General features: G+C 47.0%; 1 protein-coding gene across 1 annotated transcript; it reads right to left on the bottom strand.

Annotated features, from left to right (window-relative positions):
- Nucleotides 1-3,472: 3,472 nt before the first annotated feature.
- LOC143130097 (zinc finger protein 750-like) lies at nt 3,473-9,112 on the bottom strand. The gene is made up of 3 exons (XM_076289963.1): nt 8,960-9,112; nt 5,043-6,670; nt 3,473-4,948 (listed from the first exon to the last, which is right to left on the bottom strand). The coding sequence occupies exons 2-3, from the start codon at nt 6,524-6,526 to the stop codon at nt 3,688-3,690; spliced, it is 2,745 nt and encodes a 914-aa protein (XP_076146078.1). The 5' UTR covers nt 6,527-6,670; nt 8,960-9,112; the 3' UTR covers nt 3,473-3,687.
- Nucleotides 9,113-21,962: the final 12,850 nt, after the last annotated feature.

The raw sequence follows: 21,962 nt of genomic DNA, 5'->3' as shown, positions 1-21,962 counted from the left end.
AAAACAAAGCAATATACAATGACCACCAGATTTACATGGAGTTTTGAAAAAGCTGATTTTGCCTAAGACGGAAGACGGAAATGACTGACTACTATCAAATTACTTTGCTTCTTCCAAAGAAAAGTGTCTGTGTGTGTGTGTGGGGTGGGGGGGGGGGTGGGTGGGGGGGGTAGTGTATGTATTCATAGGTCTATAGAAAAAAAATATTGAGCTAATGGTAACTGATACAGTTTTTTACAATTGTTTACACACGTTTTCAAAACTCTGTGTCTATTTTTCAAAACTCCACACACAAAACCCACAACTGCTCACACAAAATGCAAAATGCCTCAAATCTCCAGCAAAATGACACACAACATTCAAAATGTCAAAAACACGTGTTTAAAGCAAACATTCGCCTCACATTACAAACACTTTTGTCATAATATGACATTTTGGATACATCATGTACACACTGTTGCTCAGAACCTAAAGCTCTTCTGTCTTAGGCTTTCTATATGTATTTCCATACAAGAGTGAAAGTTACGATATCAACAAAGAGAAGTTGAAATACACAGTAAAACTGCAAGCAATATTGAAACCAAAAATAGGGATTTTTCCCAAATAATTTGCTGTTGTGAATACAGTATTTTACAGCAAACAAGAAAAAAAGCAAAGAAGAATACAGTGACCACCAGATGTACATGGAGTTTTGAAAACACTGTTTTTTTTCTAAAGACAAGTGTGTGTGTGTGTGTGTGTGTGGGGGGGGGGGGGTCGTGTACAGTATGTATTCATAGGCCTATAGACCCTTTCAACTGCAGAAACAAACAATTCTACAGTAAGCGTTTCTAAGGCATTTCTGGAGGCACAGAAAAATGTATTGAGCTAATGGTACTGTAACATGGGGACAAACAAAAATAGAGTAAAAAGACAAATTTTACATAAAGTCAACTTTTTGTAGAACATTACTGTAAGCTAAAGTCCGATTGCTGTCTTTTCTCTATTTTTAAAGTATCTGCATTGGTTCTGAATATTTCAACCGGTAATCCTCTAGGAGCAGATTGAAAGGGTCTATACCTATATAGAGAGTATATCTACAGTATTCATAGACCTATACTAAGGCAATGATTGGATGGTGTTCAGTAAAGTAAAGAGTGTTTGCACATGTGAAGAGAAAGAGTGAAGCACTGGTGATTTAGTGTGGCATTTTGATGGGTTGTGTTTGAAGAACGAAATCAAGTTACTTCCTGTTAGATTTTTGTGTGTTATGTAGAAAATTGTGTGTGGTGTTTTGCAAAATGTGTTTTAGTCAATTGAAAACTGAGTCAAACACTGAGAATTAGTGTATGGTTTTGCAGATTTGGTGTCGGGTTATGATGTTTAGAGGACATGTTTAGAAAATTGTGTGACAAGCAAAGATTTAGTGTGTAAGCAGTTGAAAAAAACTGTAAAGTCGACTTTTTGTAGAACATTACTGTAAGCTAAAGTCAGATTACTGTAATTTTCCTCTCAAAGTATCTGCGTTGGTTCTGAACATTTCAACTGCAAATCCTCTACGGCCAGATTGAAAGTTACATACCTATATAGAGTATATCTATGCATAGGCCTATACTAAGGCAATGATTGGATGGTGTTCAGTAAAGTAATGAGTGTTTACACATGTGAAGAGAGAGAGTGAAGCACTGGTGATTTAGTGTGGCATTTTGATGGGTTGTGTTTGAAAAATGAAATCAAGTTACTTTCTGTTAGATTTTTGTTTGTTAAGTAGAAAATTGTGTGTGGTGTTTTGCAAAATGTGTTTTAGTAAATTGAAAACTGAGTCAAACACTGAGAATTAGTCTATGGTTTTGCAGATTTGGTGTGGGGTTATGGTGTTTGGACGACATGTTTAGAAAATTGTGTGACAAGCAAAGATTTAGTGTGTAAGCAGTTGAAAAAAACACTGAAATGCAAATGAAGGCATGCATCGACACATCTATGATCTAAGTCCGTTATTTTTTTGACCTGACTTTGCCCCAGCCCCCCTTCTTTGTTCAGTAAAACTGGTTTAGTCATTGCCAGCCTTTCTGCAGATCCCACATAACCCTGTCAGTCATTAGTAAGGATTGTTTGTGTAGCCCCCCCCCCCCCCTCCACCCCTTCTCTCTCTCTGACCCCCCTCTCTGCCCCTCTCTCTCTTTCTCTCTCTCTCTCTCTCTCTCTCTCTCTCTCTCTCTCTGCCACTCTCTCTCTCTCTCTCTCTCTCTCTCTCTCTCTCTCTCTCTCTCTCTCTCTCTCTCTGCCACTCTCTCTCTCTCTCTGCCCCTCTCTCTCTCTTTCTCTCTCTCTCTCTCTCTCTCTCCCTCTCTCTCTCTCTCTCTCTCTTTCTCTCTCTGCCTCTCTCTCTCTCTCTCTCTCTCTCTCTCTCTCTCTCTCTGCCACTCTCTCTCTCTCTCTGCCCCTCTCTCTCTCCCTCTCTCTCTCTCTCTCTCTCTTTCTCTCTCTGCCTCTCTCTCTCTCTCTCTCTCTCTCTGCCTCTCTCTCTCTCTCAACCATGATTTGCTCTTCTTGGACTTTGTTTCTGTTTGTAAGTGGTTGCTACATGCAAATAAAGACTATCTTACTCAACATAGAGTATAAGCAATTTACTTTTTTGTCCCTCACTGTTTTAGTAGGTCACAGACGTGGACACACATACCCTGTCTTTCTCGCACAAGCTCTTTCAAAAACACACACACACACACACACACACATACCTTATCATTTTTTTTCTGTTTACTTGTTATGGTATGGCTGGGGTATCAAAAGATAAAAGTCTGTGTATGTGTGTGTGTGTGTGTTTATGTGTGAGTGTGTGTGTTTATGTGTGTGTGTGTGTTTATGTGTGTTTATGTGTGTGTGTGTGTGTTTGTTTGTGAATGTGTGTGTTTGTGTGTGTGTGTTTTCATGCTAATATAGTAATGTTGCAGGTGATAGCTTGTGTTTTGAGTGTGTCAGTGATACAACAAGTGGACAAGCCCTTACCTGTGGAGATTAATAACTGTTTCTCGGTCGAGCAGGTTCCTTATACACCTGTTGTGTGTAGGTGCCAGAAAGAGAGAGAGATAGAATGTTTGTTTGTGTGCATGTGTGTGAGAGAGGGAGAAAGATGAAAGAGTGTGTGTTTGAGAGAGAGAAAGGGAGAGAGAAGAACAAGAAAGGGTGTGTTTCATTAGAGGTCTGTTAAATGTTGGATGGGGGAGGTGGGGAGAACCGGTTCACATATAACAGGTGCAGCAGGAATTCAAAGTTTTATAGGCCTGACAAACCAAACTCTGATATACATTTGTTGATCTCTCTCGCTCTCTCTCTCCCTCCCTCTCTTGTGTGTCTGTGTGTGTATGTATTTGTATGTGTTTACAGATGTCTATTTTGCAAGTCTAAGCTAGTTTTAGATGCACACATGAAATGCAGAAATATGCAGAAATACTATTTACACATGCACACATACACACATATATATCTTTTTTAATATAACACAAGGGCAGTGAACAAATTATTGTCAAACATACATTTACACATTCAAATAATCACATAAAAACATACATCCACACATAATGTACACAGATGTTTATTATGAATTTAAATTGGCTGTATTCAAAACTTACATTTGCATTCCCTCTTTCACTGCCTGCAATAACCCAAGAAACAGAATTAAATATATATATTTTGCCCCGGCCACTGTCCTCAACACCGTGTCCTCTTTCTCAGATCCCTCTTGCTGGGGGTGGAGTCTCTCACTCTCTTTCCAGCACGTTGGCTGGCAGCGTTCCGAGCCCCACCGCTTTCAGACCCAGCGTTCTGTTTGGCCTGTTGCCGTGTGGTTATTCTGGCTGGTGCATCAGTGTGGATGTGGGTGTAAGTTCCACTGGGCCTCTGGCGCTCCTGCTTGGAGGTGGAGGTGGAGGTTGGTCGGCCAGTGGTTGCAGGGGTGGAGCAGGATATAGATGGGTTGGGTAGAGTTTTGGATGAAGGGCAGGTTGAAGGGTGGATAGAGTTGATCGCTGGGGTGTTGAGCGGTGTAGATTTGATGGGTGGTGTTTCGGATGCAGGGTGGGTGGAGGTGGTTACAGAGGTGTCTGGGGGTCCAGCTCTGCTGGGCAGTGTGTTGGTTGTGGAGGCTGACGGCTTCTTACCAGAGGTGTGAGGGTTGCTGGTCCAGATCTGGGACGTCCTACAGTTCATCCGGGTGGACAGAGTGGTAGTGGTAGGGTTCAGGGTAGTGGTCGAAGCAGTGGTGTCGTCTGTAGCTCCATCTCCATGGGTAGAGAAAGAGATATTTTGTTTGCAGTAAGGAGAGCCTTCTTCACATGTCTCTACTGGAGCTGGGCAGCTGGTCGGAATTGTAAGACGTTGGCTTGGGGTGCCTGTTTGGTCAGTGTTCTCAATAGAGTTCAAGCTGAAGGATGACGACGAATTAAGATGACGATCGCTTGAGGTTTTCTGGTCTGGGTCAGGATTCTTTGTCTTGGCGATGGAGCTGATTGAAGTGGCATAATGGTTGTTTTGGGTGGTGGTTTCTTTGACAGTGTGAACTCTATCAAAGGCAGTCATTAAAGTGTGTGAGTCTGCCTTCAGGTGTGGTGACTGGGCCAGCTGGCAGAGGGCAAAGGCCGCAGACTGTTTCTGAGATTCTGCTGAGTCATTGTCAGTGATTTCTGCTAAGTCAGCACTATCAGTACGACTGGGGTCTGCAGCGAAAATATCTGTCTGAGGCGTGTTGCTATCTAGTGGGTGAGACGAAGTGGACATGGACGTTTTTGCATGAGGGGATTCTTTCAGAGAAAGGTTCAAGGGGAGTTCTGGCAGTTGGGAACAGCGCCCTCTACTGCTTTGGAGGACATCTGCATCTTCACCGATCCGTTGAGTTTTGGATAAATCCAGTGGGACATCATCATCGTTTTCAGAAACCAATCCATCTTCTGTATCCCTTGCAAATGGTTTTGACCTGAGGAAAATGTTAACAATTCAGTTAGATAAATTTATCATAAATCCACAGCTCTAAATGAGCAACTGAAATTCCTAATATTTTAACTTCTTACCTGGATTTCTTCTTCTCTTCTGGTTGCTGATCACCTGACTCACCAACATAGTCCCCTATACTTCTGTCAGGCTGTGAACTGGCAGTTTCACCTTCCAATTGGTTGTCCTGTCTTGAGACCCATTCCTGTTGCAATGGCTGCTGGGAGTTGGAGTCTCTGTGGGTGAGATCTGTGGCGCTTGGTTGACTTGGGGATCCTGAGGCGGCACAACCAACCCTGGGGCTCATCTGGGGGATCTTCACCTCGCCCATCTCACCCACCTCCCGGTCACCTCTTACCCCAGACTCAAGCTCCCCTCGGTGGGCGTTGAGGTACCCAGTAGTGGGCCTCTGGAGGTGGCTGTAAAAATACCCTGAAGAAACACCCAGGGATGCGGAGTAGGCACCCAAACTGGAATGAACCATTTCAGGGTAGGGGTACGGATAAGGGGGAAGATGAGGGTGAGTCTGATTCAGGGTATGGTACAGACCATAGGACACAGGGGTACCCTGGCCATACTTATAGTGCTGCTCTTGTCCAGGCAACACTTGCCCAGGCAACATGGGGTGTGGCCTGTGGGTATCCAGGAAGTAGGGTGGGACCTGGTGGAGGTGGGATACTGATTGATTGTGGTATACTGAAGACAGCAGGTAAGGGTGGTATTGGGGGTTTGTAGGGTCTTGCGTGGTATAGCCAGGATACCCTGGACGCAGAGGTTCCTGAGGAGAAGAGTCCATCTCTTTGTCCTCAAACGAGGGTCTCTGGTCAAGGCTGATGTGCGGGGGTATGAAGGGGCTAGGCAGTGGCCAAACGGGGGTCGGTGTAAAGATCTGAGGGACTGGACGAGGCAGGGATGAATTCTGAATTGGGTTCTGAGTTTGAGTACACAGTGTAACGTCCTTGTTGTCGTGATGTTGAACAGAGACTGGACTAAAGGCAGAGCCGTTGATGTTCAGCGGCTCTAACTCTTTTAATTTGTTGCCTGAGTCCTCAGTACAGGAAGGCCTGTCCACTCCCTTAGGCAGCTGAGGTGCTCCCCCATTTTGATCCAACATCTCCTCTTCCTGCTGATCTCTCTTATCCTCTGTGATGCAGCGCTCGGGGTGCACCATCTGTGAACGGGGGTGTTTTCGCTGCAGCTCTTTACCAGCGCCACCACCACAGGGCAACACGGTCTTGTCAAGCTGAACATCTTGAGCTGAATCTGTCGAGCCACCCTGGACCTTTCCAGAGCTTTCTCCCGCATCTTCTCCGGAGGATTTGGAGGTGAAGGTGGCAGTTGGAGCTTTTGCCGGTTGGATGTCTCTCCCCAGCTTGACCATGAGGGAGATGGAGTCCTTGCAGAGGTTGTACTTCATGTGGTTGAACAGGTGGGTCTTCTCGTTGCAGGTGAAGGGGCACTGGAAGCAGTGGTACTTAAAGGGCTTTCCCAGTGGGCGGGGGATGTAGTGGGGCCTCTTGGGCTTACGCTGCAGCTTCTGCTGCTTGTTCTCACCGCTGCTCATCTCAGACTGCGTGCGTGTGTGTGTGTGTGTGTGTGTGTGTGTGTGTGTGTGTGTGTGTGTGTGTGTGTGTGTGCGATGGAGAGAAACGTTCCGAATGCAGAGAGATGGGTCAACCTTTCCTTGTAGAGAAGGACATCACTGCCTCTGTTGGAGAAAGAGAGAGAGAGAGAAAGTTTCATACATGTGGCCAGCACTACAAATCCTTTGGGTCATTGCTGAAGAAACCCTAAGGTGGGGTGGGGTGGAGAGGGAGAGAGAGAGAGAGTAGAGTGTAAGGTGTTCATAAGGCATGCATAACAGGTTTATCATGATCTGCTCAACAAATCCTTAGGTCATTTATTATGCCATTGAGGTAGTCCAGTTGATAGAGAGACAGAGAGGGAGAAAAAAAGAGGGAATAAAAATGTGTCAAAATGAGAAAAAAATGACTGTTGATGGGAGTGTGATCCAACTCTTGGCCTGATTCCTTTTTTGGGTCGGGGGGGATGGGGGGGGGGGGGGGGGGTTCAGAGCTACTTAAAACATGTTGCGGGCGCTCATCTAAAATCTTCCATAGTTCCATGTGCTTATCTCATACACATCTCATATCTGCTTGTCAGATCATCATAGTTGTTATCACATTATTACCAGGGTTGTAATGGCACAGTCCAGGTTGTTGGAGGGTACAGCAAACAACTTCTACAAACTCTCAGTAACAAACCAGATCGAAAAAAAAAAGCTCAAAACTTTACCAGCTGACTGATAATTCTCCCAGTTCTCCAGATTACCACGCCGCTACTGCATCAGACATTTTCCGGGCCGTTTCCTCTGAGTGTATGTAAATATAAATACTGCATGATAGCACCCCTCTCAGATCTGTGCCCTGAGGTGCTGGTTGCGTTAGCAGCAACAGTTACACTTGGCAACGCTGTAGCAACCATAACAATGAAAGCTGTTATGAACATAGTCATTACGCAAATTAAGGGGTGTGGTCTGTCTGCTTTGCATTTGGCTAGAGGGGTGGGATTTGCGTTAGAGACACATACATTACACACACACACACACACACACGGACACGCACAATCACACACAAATGTCTCTCAGCATTCATGTGAGTCACTCCTTAGGTCTTCCTGCCTGTATCACAAAAAACGTCTGGTTTATACCTTAGGAACTGTGTCAAAAAACTGATTCATTGTCTCTCCTTACAGTACTTTGCCTTCTCTGGCTATTTGCCAGTGTCACATGTTTTCTTAAGAGGTGTCTCTTAAAATGAATGAGATTCACTCTTTGACATTATTTTATTCTCATGATTCTCAAAATGTCATAATTGACAGGAGTTGATGTGATAGGAATTCTTTCCCTCCCTCTTTCTCTCTCTCTCTCTCTCTCGCTCTCCGTTTTTCCCTCTCTGGCTCTTAGCCCAGTGAGTGTCACATGTTTTCTTAAGAAGTTGTCCCTCGAGTTCCACCAGTCACTGTTAGCGACACCCGTTACCGTGGTGCCGCGCCCTCTCTTCTGATACTCCCCAAAACTATGGGTGGAGTGGGAAGGACAGCATAACCATGACAACAGCTAAAGCTTAACATATACACTAATTCCAGCAAAAAAAAAAACATAGCATACTGAATAAAGCTACATTCTTTTATGGTTTGTTTACAATAAAAAAATATGTACCAGAATGCAACAACAGCCAAGTTGTGTTTCATCTATATTATGAAATTCCCTTTAAAACATGTCCTCCTTTATGTCAACACACAGTTTATGAGTAGATACCACATTATGAATATCTGATAGCAAACACCAAACAAACAATAATAAAAACTAACAGTTTCACTAACACGTTTTCACTAGTTTAAAACAATTTGTCATTGGCGTCTCATAAAAACCTTAGGAGGAAGAGGCTAACCCTATCCAAGTGAAATGACAGATGAGTTGCCAGGTAAGGAGCACACCTGGTTTGTCTGGTCAGGTGTGTTTGAGCAGGGATGGTAGTAGCAGTAACTAGCCAACCAGGTAATAGCAACCCCCCCGCTGATGCTATTCTGCAATATCTTATTTCCTTAATCAAGGGCCATTCAGGCTATTTAATTAGCTTTTTTGTAAATAGATGGATATGTGTTAGTTTAGACATATTTTGTGTCATATAGCTGGTCTTTTCAGTGAAACAAATCAGTTGTTCTTGTTACAAAGCTTAGCCAGGTACAATGTTTCTAATAAGCCACATCAGATACATTTTAAACTGTCACTTATACTCATGACAAGAAACGTTCACACCCTAACAAACAACAAACAATAACAGATACAAATAGACAAGTTCTATAGTCTATACGATAGCTTCACAAGCATTTACATTCAAACTGTGCTATGCTATGACTGAGGTGTCTGGGGTGAGGTGTTTCTCATACACACCCAATCCCAAACTAAAACACTGTAGGCCTATTGGAGACTTACCCAGAGAAACGTATCTTCACAGAGGTTTAGCGATGGTTGACAGGCCCGTGGGAGAAGTCCTTAGGTTCCTCTGAACAAGCAAAGATGGTGTGTGCACTCACCTATGAGAACACACCTGTTGCGAACAAGCGAAGACAGTGTGGGCACTCACCTGTTCGGTGCTCATCCTGAAACACCTGTACTCTCTGCCTCTCCCAGGAGGCGGAGTTTAGAGCCAGTTTCTGGTGCCCAGAAGGCACTCAGATATTCGCCTGACAATAATGAGGCCTCCGGACATGACACACACACACACAGACATGCATACACATACATACACACACACACACACAGACATGCATACACATACATACACACAAACACACACACACATGCATACACATACATACACACAAACACACACAGACATGCATACACATACATACACACAAACACACACAGACACACACTACTCTCTCTCTCTCTCTCTCTCTCTCTCTCTCTCTCTCTCTCTCTCGCACACACACACACACACACACACACAAACAAATACACACTCACAGAGACACACACACATCAATACACACACATACTCACATGGACACACTCTGGAGATGGGGAATTTTTAAGCCCCACCTAACCCCATCAACTCCATAAAATGGTAACGTTAAAATATTTTTTTTTCACATTGTGGTTCCACGCTACATACTGTATTCCTGTCTGGGTACGCTGGATCAGATGTTATTTTTATTTCATATGGCGGTCTGTTTAGGACTCCTATGTTTGTGTGTGGCTATTTTGATTTGAATCTATGATTTTCCTTGTCAAAAAAGAAGATAGGCACAAAAGAAACATGTTCATCGTGCCAATACACACACACTACACACTCACACACAAACCACTGCACTATACACACACACTACACACTCACACACGAACCACTGCACTATACACACACACTACACACTCACACACAAACTCATCTACAATACATTATACATTCATATTAATTTAAATGTATTCAAGTTAAATGGTATATTCATATATAAACAGGTGGAATGTTTGTGTCAGCACACCTGTCTTTCATGCACGCACACACTCACGCGCACACACGCATGCACGCACACACTCACGCGCATACACGCACGCGCGCACACACGCATGCACGCACACACTCACGCGCACACACGCATGCACGCACACACTCACGCGCACACACGCATGCACGCACACACTCACGCGCACACACGCATGCACGCACGTTAATAAATTTTGATTGCAAAACCACTACCTGTCTCAGTGCACCTGATCTTCAAACACAGGTGTCTCGTTCACACTCATACACACAAACACACACTCATACACACACAAACACACACACACACACACACACACACAAGATACACACTCACACACACAGGTGTCTCGTTCTGCAAGCACAAGCCTGCACATGTTTTCTCTGGCTCATGGCATGATGAACCGTTTGACTGTTTCAACATTTGCACAGACCAACATAGAATACGCACACACACACCAAGACATTGACGTATAACACACAAACAGTGGAGTCACACATGAGTATTTGAATGGCTATCTGTCTGTTTAGTAATCATAAGTTTGAATCTGACCCCTTGGGGCTTCATGAAATGCTGTTTAGGGTTAAACACTTTGGCACATGCATGCATGCATACAGACACAAAGACTGTATTTGGTTTCATTTCCTTACATGCATGAAAGCCTATAGCCATAAAACAGTATTGGAACTAGACTACACACACACACAAACACACACACACACACACACAGAAAGTGAGAGACAAAGTTGCATATTAGTTATTGTTGTGACATACTTAATTTGCGCTGGGCTGGGTTACTCAAACACACTCTCATGGTCGTTAGTCTGAGTGTGTATATCTATGTGTCTGTGTGTGAGTGTGAGAGAGAGAAAGATATATATATATATATATATATATAGAGAGAGAGAGAGAGAGAGAGAGAAAGAGAGAGAGAGAAAGATGCATATTAGTTAATAGTTAATTGTTACACACTCAATTTGCTCAAAAACTTCCATGCATGCATACAGACAGAGATACTGTATTTAACATGGTTTCATTTCCTTATATGCATGAAAGCCTATAGCCATGAAACAGTATTAGAACTAGCTGTGTTAGATAAATAGTGCTGTAGAGGTCTGGTTCAATGTTTGTGTTGTGGATTATGTGTCAACATGCCTGTACTGTAAAACAAATAGCCTCTCAGGGACATTAAAGTTTTCTAAGTCTAAGAATTAAAATTGTCTAAGTTTTACTGAAAGAAAGAGAGAGAGAGAGAGAGAGAGAGAGAGAGAGAGAGAGGAATGTGGAAAGAAATGTGGTTATGCGGCCTACTGTGTGCCCTCTGGGTGTGGAGTCTTCAACATGACCTCAGGGGATATTCTCACACACAGCACATACATGTATGTGGTTTCTCTCTCTCTCTCTCTCTCTCTCTGTGTGCATTGTGTATGCGTGTGTGTTTGTGTGTATGTGTATCAATCTGCGTGTGGTACTGCTGAGGTGTCCTGGAAGCCCAGGCTGCTTTTTTTGCGGCTTTAAGGTTGTCTGTATTGTTGGGTCTGGGGTCACTTATTTTCCTCTTGACATTTTCTCTATGGGGTTCAGGTCAGATGAGTTTTCTGACCAATCAAGCACAGTAATGCAATGGTAAGCAAACCAGTTACTAGCAGTTCTTGCACTGTGAGCAGGTGCCGAGCCCTGCTGGAAAAGGCAATCAGCATCTCCATAAAGTTTGTCCGCAGATGGAAGCATGAAGTGCTCTGAAATTTCCTGGTAGAAGGCTGCATTCACTTACCCTGGAAATCCAGAGTTCTCACGAGAGCACAATGGAATTGTCTCTGCGAGACCCTCTGGCAAAGAGCAATGATGCACTTTACTTTTTCCCCTTGCATTCTGGGGAACCAGCTAAACTGATGAAGACAGCGCTGCAATGTTGGAGGACAGTACACATTGGTCGTAGTGTTATCCGATTGCATCAAAGTCCGAAATCATTCAGAGTAAACATGGTCTAGTGTTATCCAATTGCTTGCAGTGAGATTTTTAAATGCATGCTTGTTGCCGCCCCTCGAGCCATTACATTGCTCTTTGCCAGACCCTTAATCTTTCTAGATTATCAGGGTCTCGATTTTCCAGGCTAGCATTTACTCTGGCCTTGATAAAAACACAGTGGACCAACACCAGCAGATGACATGGCACCCCAAATCATCTGTAGCTCCTTTCAGACACAACCTCTACTACTATTACTGGTACTATGAAAACAACAACAACACAACTACAACTACCACTACACAACAACTACTACTGCTACTATAGCTGCTTTCAGACACAACCTCTGCAGTATATGCGGAGCTTTGTCAAACGAAGGTCCGACCCTTTGGGTGATTCAGACATGATGCTAACCTGCGGACCTTATGCTGACATATATGTGAACGACACAGACACACAGAATCTCCGTATGGTTGAACAGGTTCTGTAGGCTTAATTGTTTACTATACGATAAACTTTAATGGGTTTCCTGGGTAAGGATGGATTAGATTGTTCAACATAACAGAAATAGGAAACAAGTACAAACAGATCACCAAGAACAAAAAGCTTTTGTCATTAATATATTTATTTCCCTAATACAGTTTCTGTGTTTTGATAGATTCTTTGTTTATTCATTATTGACAAAAAAATAAAAACATTACTAATATACACTATACACTAATATATCACATAGAGGAGGCAAATCATAGCATCACCATGCTAAAAAACAAGTAGCAAGATTAGCCATTAGCAGTAATTGAATAGCAAAAGATCACACACATAAAATAAACACTTCACTTTTGTATTTCTTTCTATCTTTCTTTTCCCTTATTTTTTTTTAACAAAAAGACCAATAACCCCCCAATGGTCATCATGCCACCCCCAATAACTGCTATAGAGGGCAGTACAACAGCTGATGTTATTCCTAACAAGACTCCTCCTGTCACTGCTCCTGCTGCGCCTATTACTATTCCAACAGCCATGGCGACTTGTTTAGCTTTCTGTATGTGTTCCTGATCATCTATGCTCTTCTGAACTTTCAAATACATGTCAGTTGTGTAGCAATTATCTTTCACAATGTCCTCTATCTTAGCCAAAAGTGTTGAGACCTGAGTACGATCCATTTTCTCATCATTATTAAAGATGTGATATCTGCATTTACACTTATCAATAACATTTTTAAGTTTAGCACTTTTAGCAATGTGTGACTTCATGCTTCGCCCTTTCAAAACATCCCCATGAGTGAACAATACAAGCGTAAAACGTTTCACGGCATCTTCTCCAAAGTTCTCTTCAAACCAAGTTACACAGCTCTGATCCTCTTGTGTGAACCTTCCCGGTTCGAGCACTAACAAGAAGATGTTTCGACTTGAGTCTTCCATCTTATCTTTGATATTATCTCTAAGCTCTTTAGCCCCAGGGGTGTCTATCACTTTGAAAACTTTTCCATCAATCTCTAAATACTCCTCCTGACATTGTGTGGTAACAGAGTCTGATGATATGTCAGATATAAAGGCGTCTCTTCCCAAGATGGTGTTCCCTGTTGCACTCTTGCCTGATCCAGTTTTTCCCACCAGCACAATATTGACATGAGAAGGCCTTCCTGTCCCTGTGAATCAGATTCAAATATACCACCATAAAAAAAGCATATTACTATAGCTATTTTTATTAAATAGACAGTGGGAATATCATAGACTCCAGGGGTATTTATCACTCTGACATTTTTTTATCAATCATTTCTGACTCCGGCTGGCAGATTTTGGTAACAGACTCCGATGATATGTCAGATTGAAAGGCTTCTCTTCCCAACATTGTGTTCCCAGTTGCACTCTTGTCTGATCCAGTTTTCCCCACCAGCACAATATTGACATTAGAAGGCCTTCTAGATTAATCAGACTGGTGCTTTCTTTTCATGCACCGCAAATTAGGCTAGAAGCAGTTTGGTAGAGAGCTATTTAAATAAATTAGCGTTTGCGATTGACAACACGATTAACAATGTTCTGATAAGTAGGCTACTTAGTTTGCAAACTTAACTATTTTGAGCCACTAGTGTTTTGATTTGTGATGGGGAGGTGCAGGCTGAAGTCAGAGAGACTGGCTGGGCCACTTCAGAGAGACTACACCCAGGGATGACCGGAGCACTCAGAGAACTTTTAAACTTTTTTATTAAGGTGCACAAACGACTGACGTTTCGACACACTGTGTCTTCCTCAGAGTCAAACCATACTGGCAACATTGCAGAGATAATAAAGTCCATTCTCCCCTCCCTCTCCCAAGACATTGGTTAGTAGTGAGGGGTGGGTATTAACAGCAATTAACCAGTACAAGCACTCGTAGAAAGAAAAGTAAGCATCAAATACATCATTGGTCAGTGTGAATCAGAAGTACAAAAGAGTCAAAATAAATCAAAATAAAAAATGACATTGTTAGAGAAAACAGGAAAGACATAATTCTTCATTTAAACAATGGGGCTCAACTGTGTTGAGTGTATGGATCCAAAACGCTTCTCTTTGAAGTAGTATTCTGACAACGTCTCCGCCTCGTTGGGGAGGCAGTATTCTGTCAATTCCCCAGAATTTCAGTGTGGCACAAGAGCCATGATTCACCTGGACATAGTGGCGCGCTATAGCATAGTCCTTGTTTTGGTTTCGTATCGTGGCTTTGTGCTCAGCAATTCTCTGTTTAAGTGGGCGTTTGGTTTGTCCCACATATAACAACCCGCAAGGACATTTCAGAATATACACCACATGGGTAGTGTTACAGTTTATAAAAGCCTTGATGTTGTATCGTTTCCCAGTGTGTGGATGCGAAAAGTACTTGGTGTCGTTAGAATTGGAGCAGTGAGTGCAACAACCGCATCTGTAACATCCCTGGGGTGGTACTGATAGCCAGGTTAGCTGCTTAGGAGGACTCATAGATGTGTGTACCAGTCTATCTCTTAAGGAGCGGGATCGCCTAAATGAAATTAAGGGGGGTTCAGCACAAAATGTCTTTTAAGAATGGGTCAGTTTGTAAGACATGCCAGTGTTTTTGAACTACGTCACCACCGTTTCAGGGGCTCAGCCATTTCTGTGGGTGGGCCTGTAGGGTAATTGTTTACTATACCATACATTTTAATGGGTTTCCTGGGTATGTATTAGATTGTTCAATATAACAGAGAAGGGAAACAAGTACAAACAGATCACCAAGAACATTTCAAATCTTTTGTCATGAATATATGTATTTCCTTAACTAGCAAAATATTGACAATATCACAGGGCATTTTTAGGGCTGAACATTTTATTTTTTCTCTCTCTTTCTTTCTTTTCTTTCTTTTCCCTTAATTTCTTACTAAGAAGACCCATGAACCCCCCAGTGGCTAACATGGCACCCCCACCAACCGCTACAGCGGGCAGTGCAGCAGGCAGTGTAGTCACTCCTAGCAAGACTCCACCTGTCACTGCTCCTGCTGCGCCTACTGCAGATCCAACACCCATGGCCACTTCTTTAGCTTTCTCTATGTGTTCCTGACGATCTATTTCCTTTTGAACTTTAATATACTTGTCAATTGTGTAGCTTTCATTTCTCCCAATGTCCTCTATCTTATCAAAAAGTTCTGTGACCTGAGTGTGATTGTTTCTATCATCATTATTAAAGGCATGGCTCCTGCTTCCACACTTGTCAATAACATTTTTAAGTTTATTGCTTTGAGCAATGTATGACTCAATGCTTTTCCCCTTCAAAAGATCAAGATGAGTGAATAAAAAGATAGTGTAATTTGTCAAAGCATCTTTTCCAAAGTTCTCTTCGATCCATGTTACACAGTTCTGTTCCTCCTCTGTGAACCTTCCCACTCTGAGCACTAACAGGAAAATGATCGGGCCAGTGATGGAGGGATCCATCATATCACTGATAATATCCCTCAGATCTTTTTCTGATTTTTCTGTGTCATAGGCCCCAGGGGTATCTATCACTGTGACATGTTTTTTATCAATCACCACTAACTCGGACTGGTAAGTTTTGGTAACAGACTCTGATGATAAGTCAGATTTAAAGGCGTCTCTTCCCAAGATGGTGTTCCCTGTTGCACTCTTGCCTGATCCAGTTTTCCCCACCAGCACAATATTGACATGAGAAGAGCTTCCTGTCCCTGTGAATCAGATTCAAATATACCACCATAAAAAAGCATACTACTATAGCTATTTATATTAAATAGACATTCAGGCAGTCCAACGATACCTTAAACAGGTCAAATCTAACAACTCATAATAACTGCAAAAATCACATCATGTGCTATTAATCAACACAACCACCTCAATATACTCTGTGTTTGGTGCAGTTCTGAACATTGTATGGATCTGCTGAACATTAACCTTTGAAAGTGAGTTTGTATGATATTCTAAAGAGTGTTGTTATGCTGGATTCCAACTCAATTTATATGTATGTAAACAAGTCTAAATCAACACTATACCAGAGTTACAATCAAGACTCTGTACAGTAGTGTACAATTATCATACACAGAAACTAAAGATTTTTGGTCCAATATATGCATTCACTCAAATATAACTTTCACCTGTGGGTCACGGAAACAGATTGTGCTGATGGAGAAACTGTAAAAATAAGGCATTTCAGAAACACCGTCCTGGGAAGAAGGGAAGTCCCTATTTGTGACTTAACAATGCCTAAAAAACTGGGATGGACATAGGGGGTAAGAAATGTTTTGAGAAAAGGAGATGCATTGGAATACTAAATTACACGCTAATTGTACTGTAGGTCGGTTTGTAGGCATTGGAATTTTGATGACATGCCAGGCAAAAGGACACCTCATTGGCATTTAACAATATTCATTGTCTTTTACATGTTGGTCTGTTTGGCATGGCAGCATAGTCAACAATGGTGGAGCCTCCCTCTACTGACTTTAAGAAAGAAAGTTTAAAACTAGTTTTGATGTGTTTGGCATGATTTGAGGTTTGTGCTCTAAAATTTAGCTTTAAATGTTTCTGGTCTAAAAATAATTTCATAATAATCAACATTTCATAATTGTCAGGGTTGCAGTATGGAGAGCTGGACCGAGGCGCAGGGCAAGTAGCGATCGAGGCACACGTAAACGTCAGAACAGGAATCTTTAATACAAAATGCACACTACAACCACGAAACAACATCAAAGACCGACAGGGGACTGAGGGGAGACAGAGGGTTTAAATACACAGGGACTTAACAAGGCACAGGTGGACACGAAACAAGGTAAAACGAGAGACAGGTGAACACAGGGCTGGAAATCATAATTAAATGAGCAGACTAATAATGACAAACAGGTGAGGGGCGGAGACACAGGGAACTGGGACATGGCAAGACAAACAAAGGAGCACATGGCTGACAGGAAGTAAACAAAGGAGGGACAGGGAACACAGGATCGTTACAGTACCCCCCCCTTTAAGGGCCGGATTCCAGACGGCCCAACAGAAAAAAAAGGAGAAGTCCAAGCAGGGTGGGTGGAGGGGGCCAAAGGCAGGAGGGCCAGGCGGGCGGCCGGTCAGGGACGGCGGTTCAGGCGGGCGACCGGGCGGACGGCCGGACAGGGACGGCGGTTCAGGCGGGCGGCCAGGCGGACGGCCGGTCAGGGACGGCAGTTCAGGTGGGCGGCCGGGCGGACGGCCGGGTGGACTCGGCGGAGCCAGAGCAGGAGCAGGACTCGGCGCGGGAGGCGGAGCCGGAGCAGGAGCCGGACTCGACGCGGGAGGCGGAGCAGGAGCCGGACTCGGCGCGGGAGGCGAGCGCGGGAGGCGGAGCAGGAGCCGGACTCGGCGCGGGAGGCGGAGCAGGAGCCGGACTCGGCGCGGGAGGCGGAGCAGGAGCCGGACTCGGCGCGGGAGGCGGAGCAGGAGCCGGAGCTGGACTCGGCGGAGCCAGAGCAGGAGCAGGACTCGGCGCGGGAGGCGGAGCCGGAGCAGGAGCCGGACTCGCCGGAGCAGGAGCCGGACTCGGAGGAGCCGGAGCAGGAGCCGGACTCGGCGCGGGAGGCGGAGCAGGAGCAGGAGCTGGACTCGGCGGAGCCAGAGCAGGAGCAGGACTCGGCGCGGGAGGCGGAGCCGGAGCAGGAGCCGGACTCGCCGGAGCAGGAGCCGGACTCGGAGGAGCCGGACTCGGCGCGGGAGGCGGAGCAGGAGCAGGAGCTGGACTCGGCGGAGCCAGAGCAGGAGCAGGACTCGGCGCGGGAGGCGGAGCCGGAGCAGGAGCCGGACTCGGCGGAGCCGGAGCAGGAGCCGGACTCGGCGGAGCCGGAGCCGGACTCGGCGGAGCAGGAGCCGGACTCGGCGGAGCCGGAGCAGGAGCCGGACTCGGCGCAGGAGCCGGAGCAGGAGCCGGCGCGGGAGGCGGAGCCGGAGCGGGAGCCGGACTCGGCGCGGGAGGCGGAGCCGGACTCGGCGCGGGAGGCGGAGCAGGAGCCGGACTTGGCGCGGGAGGCGGAGCAGGAGCCGGCGCGGGAGGCGGAGCCGGACTCGGCGCGGGAGGCGGAGCCGGAGCAGGAGCCGGACTCGGCGCGGGAGGCGGAGCCGGAGCAGGAGCCGGACTCGGCGCGGGAGGCGGAGCAGGGACTGGAGTCATGGGAGCCGGAGTCAGAACTGGAGCACGAGCTGGCACAGGAGCTTGACTCAGGGATGGAGAGGGAGCTGGAACCGGAGTCGGGACTGGAGCCTGAGTCGGGACTGGAGCCTGAGTCGGGACTGGAGCCTGAGTCGGGACTGGAGCCTGAGTCGGGACTGGAGCCTGAGTCGGGACTGGAGCCTGAGTCGGGACTGGAGCCTGAGTCGGGACTGGAGCCTGAGTCGGGACTGGAGCCTGAGTCGGGACTGGAGCCTGAGTCGGGACTGGAGCTGGAGCCGGAATCAGAGCTTGAGCTGGAGCTGGAATCAGGGCTGGAGCTGGAGCCAGAATCGGGACTGGAGCTGGAGCCAAAATCTGGACTGGAGCCGGAATCAGGGCTTGAGCTGGAGCCGGAATCAGGGCTTGAGCTGGAATCAGGGCTGGGGCCGGAATCGGGGCTGGAGCCAGAATCGGGGCTGGAGCGGGAGCCGGCGCAGGAGTCTGAATCGGGGCTGGATCGGGAGCTGGATCAGGAGCGGGAGCTGGAGCCGGAGTCGAAACCGCGACTGGAGCCGGAGTTGGGACTGGAGCTGGAGTCGGAGTTGGGACTGGAGCCTGAGCCAGTGTAGGAGTCTGATTCGGGGCTGGAACCGGAATCGGGACTGGGGCTGGAGCCAGAATCGGGACTGGAGCCGGAGGCACTTCAGAGCGCGGGGAATCGGGACTAGAACTCGGAGGCGCTTCAGAGCGCGGCGAATCGGGACTAGAACTCGGAGGCGCTTCAGAGCGCGGGGACTCGGGACTGGAACTCGGAGGCGCTTCAGAGCGCGGGGAATCGGGACTAGAACTCGGAGGCGCTTCAGAGCGCGGGGACTCGGGACTGGAACTCGGAGGCGCTTCAGAGCGCGGGGAATCGGGACTAGAACTCGGAGGCGCTTCAGAGCGCGGGGACTCGGGACTGGAACTCGGAGGCGCTTCAGAGCGCGGGGACTCGGGACTAGAACTCGGAGGCGCTTCAGAGCGCGGGGACTCGGGACTGGAACTCGGAGGCGCTTCAGAGCGCGGGGACTCGGGACTGGAACTCGGAGGCGCTTCAGAGCGCAGGGACTCGGGACTGGAACTCGGAGGTGCCTGAGAGCGCGGGGCTGGCACCGGAATCGGGGCTGGAGCGGGAGCCGGCGCAGGAGTCTGAATCGGGGCTGGAGAGGGAGCTACCGGAAGTACTGCAGGCCCAGGGCGTTGGGGAGTTGGGACTGGAGAGGGGCCTGGTCCCTCCTCCTCAGAGGACCAGTCATCTTCAGAGGTTTCCCCCTCCTCTTCATCCTCCCAGAACAGCTCCCAGGGCATTAGGTGCAGTGGCAAGTCGGGACTGGAGCCTGAGTCGGGACTGGAGCCTGAGTCGGGACTGGAGCCTGAGTCGGGACTGGAGCCTGAGTCGGGACTGGAGCCTGAGTCGGGACTGGAGCTGGAGCCGGAATCAGAGCTTGAGCTGGAGCTGGAATCAGGGCTGGAGCTGGAGCCAGAATCGGGACTGGAGCTGGAGCCAAAATCGGGACTGGAGCCGGAATCAGGGCTTGAGCTGGAGCCGGAATCAGGGCTTGAGCTGGAGCCGGAATCAGGGCTTGAGCTGGAATCAGGGCTGGGGCCGGAATCGGGGCTGGAGCCAGAATCGGGGCTGGAGCGGGAGCCGGCGCAGGAGTCTGAATCGGGGCTGGATCGGGAGCTGGATCAGGAGCGGGAGCTGGAGCCGGAGTCGAAACCGCGACTGGAGCCGGAGTTGGGACTGGAGCTGGAGTCGGAGTTGGGACTGGAGCCTGAGCCAGTGTAGGAGTCTGATTCGGGGCTGGAACCGGAATCGGGACTGGGGCTGGAGCCAGAATCGGGACTGGAGCCGGAGGCACTTCAGAGCGCGGGGAATCGGGACTAGAACTCGGAGGCGCTTCAGAGCGCGGCGAATCGGGACTAGAACTCGGAGGCGCTTCAGAGCGCGGGGACTCGGGACTGGAACTCGGAGGCGCTTCAGAGCGCGGGGAATCGGGACTAGAACTCGGAGGCGCTTCAGAGCGCGGGGACTCGGGACTGGAACTCGGAGGCGCTTCAGAGCGCGGGGAATCGGGACTAGAACTCGGAGGCGCTTCAGAGCGCGGGGACTCGGGACTGGAACTCGGAGGCGCTTCAGAGCGCGGGGACTCGGGACTAGAACTCGGAGGCGCTTCAGAGCGCGGGGACTCGGGACTGGAACTCGGAGGCGCTTCAGAGCGCGGGGACTCGGGACTGGAACTCGGAGGCGCTTCAGAGCGCAGGGACTCGGGACTGGAACTCGGAGGTGCCTGAGAGCGCGGGGCTGGCACCGGAATCGGGGCTGGAGCGGGAGCCGGCGCAGGAGTCTGAATCGGGGCTGGAGAGGGAGCTACCGGAAGTACTGCAGGCCCAGGGCGTTGGGGAGTTGGGACTGGAGAGGGGCCTGGTCCCTCCTCCTCAGAGGACCAGTCATCTTCAGAGGTTTCCCCCTCCTCTTCATCCTCCCAGAACAGCTCCCAGGGCATTAGGTGCAGTGGCAAGTCAGAGTTAAAATCAAAAAACTTGCCTTCTTCCATGCTTGTCGGTCGGTCTTTCTGTCAGGGTTGCAGTATGGAGAGCTGGACCGAGGCGCAGGGCAAGTAGCGATCGAGGCACACGTAAACGTCAGAACAGGAATCTTTAATACAAAATGCACACTACAACCACGAAACAACATCAAAGACCGACAGGGGACTGAGGGGAGACAGAGGGTTTAAATACACAGGGACTTAACAAGGCACAGGTGGACACGAAACAAGGTAAAACGAGAGACAGGTGAACACAGGGCTGGAAATCATAATTAAATGAGCAGACTAATAATGACAAACAGGTGAGGGGCGGAGACACAGGGAACTGGGACATGGCAAGACAAACAAAGGAGCACATGGCTGACAGGAAGTAAACAAAGGAGGGACAGGGAACACAGGATCGTTACAATAATAATATCAAAATCCCTTTGCACTGGAAGTTTTTGGATCCCAGGTGCTGATGATGCGCAGGAATATCAGACTCCAAAAAAATTTTTTTAAATGTGTTTTAAAAGTTAAATGTTAAATATTAAGAATTGCTTATTAGGAGTGAACATGTTTTGCAGTCAGCTTCTTCAAATTTGCATGAACAATGTTTCCCAAATTGCACATTAGCTGCTACGTTTATGTGCCATATAATTAATCAGAAACTGGAATTGATGAATCAGTTTGACCAAAACACAAACTGTATAAGTGAATATAACATGTCTGCTGCTGATTAAGACATCATCTTAAATTATAATGCACATCATAAGCAACAACAATATGCTATTAGCCCAAAAGTCAGGTTTTTTT

Source organism: Alosa pseudoharengus, unplaced genomic scaffold (assembly GCF_046254945.1).
Source record: "Alosa pseudoharengus isolate Yale_2024_CS ecotype anadromous, Long Island Sound unplaced genomic scaffold, YU_APseudo_1.1 YU_APseudo_1.1_scf_1, whole genome shotgun sequence".
NCBI lineage: Eukaryota > Metazoa > Chordata > Actinopteri > Clupeiformes > Clupeidae > Alosa > Alosa pseudoharengus.
The sequence above is the reverse complement of the archived record's forward strand: the minus strand, read 5'-3'. Positions and strand labels throughout refer to the sequence as shown.

Bases quoted from the DNA above. Each gene is read 5' to 3' on its own strand.
- LOC143130097 (XM_076289963.1), bottom strand. From the start codon at position 6,526: ATGAGCAGCGGTGAGAACAAGCAGCAGAAGCTGCAGCGTAAGCCCAAG. The intron at 4,949-5,042 runs GTAAGAAGTTAA...CATTTTCCTCAG, and splicing joins GAAGAGAAGAAGAAATCCAG to GTCAAAACCATTTGCAAGGG.